The 11,491-nt window shown below is 36.7% G+C and overlaps 1 protein-coding gene across 1 annotated transcript in view; it reads right to left on the bottom strand.

Moving 5' to 3' along the window:
• The window catches only part of FMR1NB (FMR1 neighbor), a 31,706-nt gene that overhangs the window by 6,741 nt on the left and 13,474 nt on the right, over window positions 1-11,491 (bottom strand). Inside the window, exons 2-3 of the mRNA XM_077756046.1 lie at window positions 8,629-8,824; window positions 7,144-7,240 (exon numbers count right to left, since the gene is read on the bottom strand). Coding sequence (XP_077612172.1) covers window positions 7,144-7,240; window positions 8,629-8,824 — 293 coding nt within the window. The remainder of the gene's footprint in view (window positions 1-7,143; window positions 7,241-8,628; window positions 8,825-11,491) is intronic.

The raw sequence follows: 11,491 nt of genomic DNA, 5'->3' as shown, positions 1-11,491 counted from the left end.
TGGTTGAAATATGAAAGTAAAGAAAGAATTCAAACGAGAGAAGAGGAAGAAGAAGAACAATCCCAAGATTTGGGAGCAATATGGGCAAAAGAACAGAGACAAAAATAAAGCCTGGGGTATACCAAGAAAAATAAATACAGCAACCTGCATGGAACAAAAGATACATGTAGTCTTATAAGAAATTATATTGGAGTTACAGAATGAATCTAATATAGAAATCTTTTTTTTTTAAATTTTTTAATGTTTTATTTATTTCTAGGAGAGAGAGAGAGAGACAGCGTGAGCAGGGGAGGGTCAGAGAGAGGGAGATACAGACTCTGAAACAGGCTCCAGGCTCTGAGCTGGCAGTCAGCACAGAGCCCGACGCGGGGCTCGAACCCACGAACCGCGAGATCATGACCTAAGCGAAAGTCGGACGCTTAACCGACTAAGCCACCCAGGCACCCCTAATATAGAAACCTTTGAAAGCCACAGCCCTTTGCATGGGCTTAAAGCAAACAACACTGTGTTTACCTCTACATTTCTTTTCTTCCTATTTTCTACAGTAGAAAAAGCAATGAACTCAGAAGACAGATCGTAATCCTTGCTGTATCATTGTGTAATCTTGAGAAACAGACCAAACTTCCCTGCAGCTCTGTTTTGAAGGTCATATAAAACATTGTATGTGAAAAATTTACATAAATTGGAAAAGGCCAAACATGCTAACTCTTTTTACATGCAATTTTTATGGAGTGTGACTTTTTACTTTGGGTATTTGTATACATCCCTTATGAGACTATGTGTTCCTTGAGAGCAGAGTATGATCTGAATCACCTTTTTGTCCTTCACACAAGGTCTGGAATCCAGATATTCTTGAATGAATTAGAAGTTGCTGAATAATATAATGAAATGAAATAATATACTGTCTTTTGTAGATGAATCTGGCAGGACATTACATGATGGATTAGAAGGAGAGTAGATTAGGAGTCCAAACTGGCTTGGCAAGTACCCTTACAAACTCCTTCCTTAAGGGCAAAGCCATATATTCCTATCAAAGTGCCAGGAACCTTCTCCAGGACTTATCTCCTAGTCATCTTTGAAACCCTACTAGGTAATCCTAGTTACTGTCTCTCCTGTATAAATTCTTTGAACACCTCATTCCAATGCCCTCTGCAGTTCTCAATCCTTTCTTTGCCTCTGGATGCTAACTGGCCTTGTGTTATAGGACCAAATGCCTGTGTCCCTAAAACTCATATATGTAAGGCCTAATTTCCAATGTGGTTACATTTGCAGACTGGGGACTCTAAGGAAGTAATTAAGTTTACATGAGGTCATAAGGGTGGGGCCCCAATCAGCACAATTAATGTCATTATAAAAACTAATTTTTCAGTTTTCTAAACTAAAAACAAGAGTTTGCTCCTCCTCTCTCTCCTCCTCCTCACATGCATCAAGGAAAGGTGATGTGAGTAAACAGTGAGAAGAAGGCCATCTGCCAAACCAGGAAGAGAGCCCTCACCAGAAACCAAATCAGCTGGCACTGCAATCATGGACTTCTAGCCTGCAGAACTGTGAGAAAATAAATGTCTATTTTTTAAGTTGCCTGGTCTCTGAAATTTTGTTATGGAAGCCCTATAAGACTAATAAACCTTGGTTGGGTGTTTTGTTGTTGCTGTTGTTGCTGTTTGTTTGTTTTTGCTCCTCTCCTAAAACTACTTACCCAGGACTGAAGTTGACAGCATACAAGACCTGGACTAAGGTAACAATAAAGGTAACAATAAATAAATGAGAAGAGGCAAATCTCAGACTCATTCCAAAGGAAACCAAAAGATGACAGGTAGACTAAGAGAATAGATTACATATTAAAAATAAAGGAAAGGAAATAGTCACAGATGACTCCAAGGTTTCTAGCTTGGGAGACTAAAGAAATCACTGACAGAAATGCATAGCTGTCAAGAGGAGATGATTTTAGAGAAAAAAAGATAAATTTGATTTTGTACATGTTGCATTTAAGGTACTAACAGAACATCTAATTCATGAAGGCATTTGAAAATATGGAATAGATAGTGGTAAGGATTTCAGGATTCAGATTTAAAAGACTCATTCACTCAGAGAAGCCCAGAATATTATGATCAGAAAGGACCTTAGAGATGCCTGGGTGGCTCTGTTGGTTGAGCATCCGACTCTTGATTTTGGCTCAGGTCATGATCCCAGGGTCATGAGATCAAGCCCTGCATCAGGCTCTGTGCTGAGCGTAGATCCCGCTTAAGATTTTCTGTCTCTCTGTCTCTCTCTCTCTCTCTCACTCTGCCCCTCTCTCCTCATAATTTTTTTTAAAAACACCAAAAAGAAAGGCCCTTAGAAATTATCTAACTCAATTCTCTACCCTAATTTTATAAGAAAACCACTCCCAAAAGAAGTTAACCTCAGTATAAAACTGGTAGAAAAGACAAAACTAGAAAACAGATCTTTTTAAATGTTCTTTCTGTTACATACCTGTAATATTCTCTGGTAGATGAGAATAAGACTTTGGGAAACAACCACAGTTGGGAGAACAAAGAAAAGCAAACTGAGATGGATCAGAATGGCAAAGGAAACAATGAAATCCAAGGAAAGAAAGTTCCAAGAAGGGAGCCCTCAACAGAGTTCTATTGACCAAAGGTCAAGTTGGATGGGAACTGAGAAAAGGCCACTGCATTTTGCACTGAGGTTATTAGTTACTTGGCAACAAAATGCTCTTTTTAATAGTACCTACTACTCCCGACTTCTCTCAAATGCTGCCCTCAGAGTTCTTGCAATGGGAACATTTCAGACATATAATCTGCATATAATGAGATTCTCTTATTATTTCAGTAACTAAATTACCTTGAACAGGGTCCANNAGATTTCCAGTTTCCTCACATTCTCATCTGATCATATTTTATCAAAGTTCTTAGAGACTAGCCATACTTTTAAAATTTACAGACTTTATTTCCTTTCTCTGAGTTTACATGTATATAATCCTAGGTACTTCAAACCTTTCAGCAGTTGGCTAATTACTGCATAAAGCTTTTCAAAATAACATTACTAATTATATTGTACAGTATAATGAAACACACAAACATGGAGATTTGAAAATGTAAATGCCTATTTTTAAAATTCAATGGGTGATGATTTTTAGGCAATTTTTGACACATTTATTCCCAATTCTTTACCTCCCATTCTAAGAAAGTAAGTGGTATTAAGACTATCTGCATAATGAGAACCACATTATAATACAGAGAATCACGCAGCAGGATTTGTCTAAATGTAGAAATTTTCAGTAACAGCCATCTGGAAAGTAGCAACATTGAAAGTGTATGGGGGATGTGCTATTTACATCATCTGTGTATCAGATGATCTACAATCTTAAAAAAAAAACATGGCTTTTTATTAGTTGAAAGAAAACATAGTTTTGTCATTTTCAGACTGAGTTCTGGATTTTTTCTTAATTCAAAGTTGCAAATTCAATCTGAGGAAGGAAAAAAAACACAAGAAAATGCACTCCATCTGAGTTTAATAGGCATGGTATTATAATGTTTGAATTTTCCACCTTACCAAAGCTATGTGCATACTTAAGTATCATATCACTATATAATACACAGATGTTTAACTGGCCTATGCATGAAGATTAAACTTTATCTAAACACAGATAAAGATTAAAAACTAAATTTGGCACTTGAGATTACTATTATTGGCACTCTATTACTGTAACGGGAACAATTCAGCCACCATTCTTCTCTTCTCTCCCAGTAGCGCCCTCCTCCCCTGCTTCCTTTTGTCCTCATCCACCTGATCTTCTCCTTCCTTCATCTCTGTGTAAGTCTTAAGCCTGCTAGTGACACTTAAGCCTAATGAGGTTTCTGATCCTTATTAATGAGAATAAAAATAGATCTTACATAACCTTGAAGATGTAATGAATTTCAAAATGTATCTTATATGCAAGTTTAAAAGGCTATTAGTAGCAAATTCTTAGAAAGCCTTTCACTAATGCTCTCTGCTCTCTTTTGTATATGTGCAACCAATTGAACCTGGTTTGAGTTCTCTGTGTACCTGGTTCATACCACACCTGAACTCAAGTCAAGTAGAAGTAAACTAGAGATTACATTACAGATTATTCCAGAGGCAAAGTTCGGCCACTTCTGCTTAGAAATGACAAGCGGATAAGGGGTCTATACTGAGGGGACTTCATCTGGATATAATGAATTCTGTGGGAGCCCCCCTCTAAATCTTGTCCTCCCTTCAAAACTCAGATCAAATAGCACCTCCACCACAGAGCCCACTCTGCCCTCTCCCATTCATCCTGATCCTCGCTGCCTCAAAACTTTGGTAAGTTACTGCCACCACCCTTTTAGTCCTTAATTATATTCCATCATGTATTATTACTTAACATGCCATGCTTGGGACTTATTTTAAAGTAGGTTTCAGCTCCTTGAAAATAGGGCCTATGTCTTACCTAGCAAAGAGAGTAACTAAATATGGTCAACTGTAGAAAGCATGAAGTAGGCACCAAAAGAATAAAATACATTTGGCTCTGGAAAGTGATTATCCTCTTCCCCATAACTGCTTTCATTTCTCCCACCTGCTCATATTACTTCTCATGTTCCATCCCTCTAACTCTTGCCAGTTGTTAGCTCCTGAGGCAATCATAAATGAAACACGCTGTCCAAATTGTAGGAGCTATGGAATGTCAAAACTTCACTAGTTTTGGCTTATAACTAAAGGCCGAGAGGGGAGAGCTACAACATCTGAAGGAATGTATATTTAATGTATAGGTCAGGATCCAGCAGGAGGAGGAGCTTAATAGTATCTTCCAAAGTCGCAAGAGTTCTTCCAACAAATAGGCCCAGATCATGTTACTGCAGATCTGCTTTTGGCTTTTAGCCCCTAGTTAGTTGATTTAGACAAACAACTGTTTTTGGCTACTTCCTTTTCTTTTTTAAACCACAACACACTGATTTTACTGCTGCATCTATTTCCATTTTATGGGTCATTTATTCTACCTACTGTAATATTTTATCTATCTCTTTATTCTCTGAAATGAAGAACAGAAAGTGAACTAAGGGGATAGTTCTAAAGAGATATCTTGACCCCAAAAAGAAAGGAATGGTTAGCAGGCTTTGGCTTCCATTTAAGCTCCTTGTTTGGTATCAAGGAGAGAATCTTTATTTGAACACAATTATTCTCCTTGCCTCTAAAATCAGCTTACCAGGAGAAGCCTGACAGTGCCCCATCCACCCTCACACATCCACTGTTACTGGAAATTAAGCTAAGCACCAAGCACTAAGCAGATACTCTGGGGGTGCAAAAAGCAACCCAGGATGTCTGAAGAAACAAATAAATTTTTAAATAAATAAATAAATCATAGAAAACCAAATTTTTAACGTTCAATAAATATACTATTCACATTTTTCAAGTCTCTCAAGCAGTTTTTACTATATAGAAAGAAGAAAAAATATTCTTATCAGGGAATAATTCCTTGAAATTAATTTTAAAGAAAAATCCAGGGGCGCCTGGATGGTTCAATCGGTTAAGCGCCTGACTTCGGCTCAGGTCATGATCTAATGGTTCATGGGTTCGAGCCCCGCNTCCTAGCCGCCATTTGCTAGCAAATATGATTTCATTTTTGTTTGTGGGTTATCTTTTATCTGAAATCAAACCCTGAAGGGGGAAGGGCAAAAAATTCTACTCCTATTCTCAATCACCTGTGGAAAGAAAGAAAATGGGAGAGGCCTAGGAATAGGGATTACACACTCGGTATAGAAAACTAAGTGAAAACTGAGAGATGAACTGTCATATAGCAAATGGGAGGAGCTGAAAGGCTACGACTCCACCCTATCTTCAAAATGGTCTGAGAAAATGATGTGAGTGATGAGAAAGTTTAAATTACTATAGGACTACCATCCAGGCTAGCCAATGCCATCTGCTATATTTCTGTATTTGCTCAACCATTAATGTATTCAACAAAAATGTATTAAGCACCTTAATATATGAGACATCATGCTATGGACTGAAAATACAGTGATGAATATGACACACTCATCAAACTCAAGGAAAAGGCACAAAAAAGAAAAAAAAAGACTTAATGATCTTTATGGAAAATGAGGTAACTTGTGTATAGTCTCAATCTTTCAGCGAAATCTAAACAATGTTTTGGTAACTCAAATACCACTTTCTTATTCAAATAAAAACACCAAAGATGCTTAATTTTCAACTGGTATCTTTTCTTTACCAGAGAACTGAAGGAAATACTTACACTCAGGGTCATGCTAGTGCCAACCCTGCACTTGCACAAACCTGAGAGTGTGTGTCTCCTTAAATGTTGTGCTCCAGTCGCCTCACTCACCCCACCCTGGTCCTGGCCCTGCTATCTCCACCCCTACTGTTCCAGTAGGTAGTGAGCTATTTAAAAAAAACAAAACAAAACAAAAAAACCTTAGAAGTATGCCAATAGGCCACAGGGATAAAATCCACAGGGATGCTGAGCAGAAACATGATACAAATTGGCTTGAAGAGAGACCAAGGCTTTTAAGACCCAACGGTAGATGACCATTTACTAGATGGAGATAACACTTCTGGAAACCCTTCTGATTTGCAGTTAATAACCACTTCCACTCACATGCTCCCAGCTCACTAATGTATTTTTCCTCCCAAATGTCTGATGAGAGAATGTACAGACTATGCAAGAAGATGTCTAAATTTATGGAAAAATAAAGTAACATCAATTTTAAAACATTGTGGTAACTTGTGGCACCTGAGTGGCTCAGTCAGTTAAACATCCAACTTCATTCAGCTCAGGTCATGATCTCACAGTTTGTGAGTTCGAGCCCCGCGTCGGGCTCTGTGCTGACAGCTCAGAGCCTGGAGCCTGCTTCGGATTCTGTGGCTTCTTCTCTCTCTCTCTCTCTCTCTCTCTCTCTCTCTGTCTCTCTCTCTCTCTGCCTCCCCTCTCCTTCGTCAAAATAATAAACATTTAAAAATTTTTAAAATATGTTAACTTTATTTTAGGTTTTTCCTAGGCCAGCTTCTTTTAAACAAAAGGGACACAAACATAACCCCTGTGTTTCTAGTGCCTATGAATAAATGTGTCTACACAGAAATATCCAAATACATGCAGCAATCAGCAAATAAAAGTTTATGGTTGCCTACCTCCTCTGCCAAAGAGAGCAGCAATAAATGGGCAGACATCCCAGGATGATCATGCCGATCACACCAAGCCCAAACATCCGGAACATCTGTGTAGGCTCTGTTGGTTTAATTATATCCTGTTACTTTTATGACTTAAGCAAGAGAAGCAAATCTGAGCTCTTTCATAAAGTCTTTATAAAAAACTATCAGTGAATAAAGTAAAATAAGGAGGTATTCTTATATGACAGGTAAATATCTTTGGTTCTCTATCAATAGCAGGAGTTTATGAAATCTTAAAACACAACTAAAAGGTACACTTGAAATACATGCCTCCTTAAGGAAGCCTTAACAAAATGAACCTAATGGTTTTGTTAAACAGGCTATTATGACTCATACTATATATTTCTTCCCATGGCCTAAGTGTGTTTTTTTCTTGACCATATGTTATACATCCTAGAGCACTCAAGAAGGGAATTAGTCTATGAATAGTCAACTTGTTAAAGGAATGGCTTCTTAAATGTTTACTTCCAAATTATAAAACATTAAATTAAATAAGAAACCAAGAATTTGCAGGTAAATAAGCATATTTTATTCTTATATTCATTTGGAAATGCATTCTAATATGACTGGGAAATTATAAGTCACGGTTCAATTTTTCCCTCCACAAAGGCTGAATGTCTCTTTACACATAACATAAAGACTAAACTGATGAATGAATTATAAACACTGTTTGACAGTGTTGAAACTGTAATACTATATTCATGATCAGGTTTCAGTTTCCATTATTAATACTAGATGTTCAACAAAGACCTATAAATTGAATAGGGACTATATTAAACTAAGNTTTCAACCTAAGACACTTGTTTTACATGCATCCTTTTTATAGTATTTGTTAGTGTTTAATCATGTCTAATATGTCCATCATGGGAGACCAACTGGTAATATATCCCCTTAATCCAATGCAGGAGGAAAAACAGATGGTCTAGTTCTCAAAACTTTGTAAAGAAAAAAAAATCTTAAGAACCTGATTCAAAAACAATAGAACAAAGAGAAACTAATAAACAAACCTTAACAAGGAACATGCAAGGCTATTGTTACATACTGAGATTTGAAGACATGATAAATGGGAAGAATTCTACTGGAGTAGGAAGAAAAGGTGAGAAGAGAAAAATAAGCTAAGGCATGCCTGATTGGTATCTTCTCCCAAGCACTAAAGGTTTTAGATCTCACAGACCCTGGAATCTCTGGAACAAGACAGAGATTGACTAAAGCAAAAGAAAGATAAGACTAATTTTGAACTGCCAAAGTCATATCAAAGGCTAAGCAGAAACTATTCATGAATAGAGACCTGCCCACCTCTGAACTTTTACAGACAGTGTTGCTCCAGGGCTGGAATCTCCCTTTAGGTGTTAAACTGAGAGATCCAAATTTAAATTTATGCCATTGTAACCTACTTATTCAATTTTTCAAAACATAAATATAATGAATGTAAGAGGATGAACTTACTATCCTTTAGTGGGACAAAACAGCTGACGTTATTGATCTTGAAGGATGAAAAACAGCATTTATATCCCAAACATTCAGTCTTGTTATAATCTTGCTGCTCATTGCAAGCCTTCACCACCTGATTCTGCTTTGGAATGCATGCTTTTAGAAACAAAATCCAAGAAAAATAATTCAGTATGGTTAATAAGCACTTTCCCTAATTAAATAATTACTGCAAGACAATAAAAGAAAAACATTCAAATTGGTACATTTACATGTTTTTTAATGTTATATTATTTATTTTTGAGAGAGAGACAGAGCATGAGCGGGGTAGGGGCAGGGATAGAGGGAGACACAGAATCCGAAGTGGGCTGCAGTCTCTGAGCTGTCAGCACAGAGCCTGACGCAGAGCTTGAACTCCTCCTGAGCAGCGAGATCATGACCTGAGCCAAAGTTGGACACCTAACTAACTGAGCCACCTGTCGCCCCTCAAACTGGTACATTCAAAGACTGAATGACATGTACAAATGGTGATGAATGTTGAAAAAAGAAGACTTAAGCTAAAAATTACCACAAAGTTACTTAACATCACATTTTCAATTGTAGATGAATGGCAGAAAAATATAAATTGTTAACAGGTCATTAATAAGGAAAAGGACTATAGATCATAAGCTTAGCAGTAGTAATACAAATATAATACGGAAGGAGTTAAATAACAAGAATATACCAAATGTCCTTAAAACTAACACCTTGTTAACATAATACCATGAATATCTTCTCACTCAATTTTATAGCTACAGAAAGTCACTGAATATGTCAATGAAAATGAATGTAAGCAAAATTCAGTTTACTGCTAGAGTGTAAGTAAGGTAAACAATACTATTGGTATTGACCCACTTTCTGTGAACACTTACCATATTGGCACTATGGTATAAGATTCTTCTGTCTGACCTTAAGTTATGACTCTATAATTTTGAATAGGCAATAACTTATGGTATGAACACCAAGGTTCATGCAACTGCAATAAATTCGTACATATCAGAATCTATAAGATTTGTAAGCTCAAATAGCTGATTCTTTTAAACATCCTGCTTGTATGAGAAACAACAACCAAAAGGGCAGATATCGGATTTTTATTCAAAAAGAAACTTCTACAATATGGCTTAAGGCCAGCACAGATTCAGTTCAATCTCCAATACTGTCAACAACAACAGACTTAAAAAAGTAATAACTGATGTTTTATGATCACTCTCAAGCACTATAACTAATCAGCAAAGAACAATAGGATATTTACAAGCATATTTTTATCTCTTGGTATATTTTATTATATTCGTTTTTTAAAGACTGGCAATTCCTGAAACTAAGGTAAAAATAATAATAGCTACCATTCACTAGGCACCTACTTGGGGCCAGGTACCTTGCTTTGCACACATTATTTCTAATCATTATAACAAACTCTCAAAATGATTTTTAAAACCCCCATTCTAGAAACAAAGAACTGAAGGATCAAAGTAACCTCTACAAGGCCACAAATTTAATGCATTACCAGTTGGCCTGGATATTCATTTCTCAAACATTTTAGACATATGAGACTTTGGTCTACTTTGTTGTTATATACACTAGGCAATTTATTCTCAATTCTACCCAGCCCACACTGACTTCCCTCCCCAGGCTGGAGTGCATCTGGAATATCATGTTCAGGGGCTGGTCAGAGATGGTACAGACTTACTAAGTGCAAAATTCTTTGCTATTGGCATCATTCAAAGGCCACTTTCCAGGAATGGTAATCATAAAAGAAGATTTTAAATCNCTGAAGCAGGCTCTAGGATCAGAGTTGTCAGCACAGAGCCACTGTGGGGCTCGAACCCATGAACTGTGAGATCATGACCTGAGCTGAAGTCAGGTGCTTAACCAACTGAGCCACCCAGGTGCCCCTGAGCTTCTGTTATTTTATTATACAGTTGCATCTGATGGACTTTATGCCAGATACTAAAATTAGCTTTCAGACTTAAATTACTGAGACAGTTTATTTTGAAGAATAAAAAGGGTAGAAAATTTTTACCAGGTATAAGTTTATAATTTTGTCCAAAGAGAGAAGGATTATGTGACCCCTCAAGCTTCCCTGTCAGTCTGTCAAGGTTATCACTTTAATGTGATGTGCAAGAGATAAATCGTTTATGAACAACAGCCTAATGACAAAATGGCAGACTTTTATTTAGTGCTTAAGTGGGAAGAGTGTTCCTTTTCAATTNTTCCCATTTTAAGAACTTATTCTTTTCAAAGAGACAGCATATACATTTTATAAATATTTAATCACTGTTTTTTTTAAAGATTTGAATCAACCTGGGTCAGATGTTTCTCTTAAAATGGAACAGTCTGATTTTGTTGGGCATCTCATACAACTGATTTTGACTCAACTTACTGCGCCAGGTTGAAGGAATATTTTGGAAATGCAGATATTCTTATTCAGACTATTTTTAAAGGTGGCTTCAGTGTTTGTATAATGTTGTTACTAGAGGTAATTATGGGACAGTTTATGTCTATTATCTTCATTAGCTTTAAAGCTTAAATCATCAGGGCACCTGGGTGGCTAAGTTGGTTAAGCATCTGACTTTGGCTCAGCTCTTGATCTCACAGTTTGTGAGTTTGAGCCTTGTGTCAGGCTCTGCACTGACTGCTCAGAACCTGGAGTCTACTTCGGATTCTGTCTCCTCTCTCTCTCTCTGTTCCTCCCCTGCTTGTGCTCTCTCTTCCTTAAAAATAAGTAAATAATAATAAATAAATATTTTTTATTTCCTTAAAAAATTTAATTCCTTAAAAATAAATAAACAATAATAAAATATTTTTTTAAATAAAGCTTAAATCATCATTTGTTGTTTTTGAC

The sequence above is a fragment of the Crocuta crocuta genome, unplaced genomic scaffold, assembly GCF_008692635.1.
Source record: "Crocuta crocuta isolate KB4526 unplaced genomic scaffold, BGI_CrCroc_1.0 scaffold695, whole genome shotgun sequence".
Taxonomy (NCBI): domain Eukaryota; kingdom Metazoa; phylum Chordata; class Mammalia; order Carnivora; family Hyaenidae; genus Crocuta; species Crocuta crocuta.
Note: the sequence above shows the minus strand (reverse complement) of the source record. Positions and strands in the feature narration are given on the sequence as shown.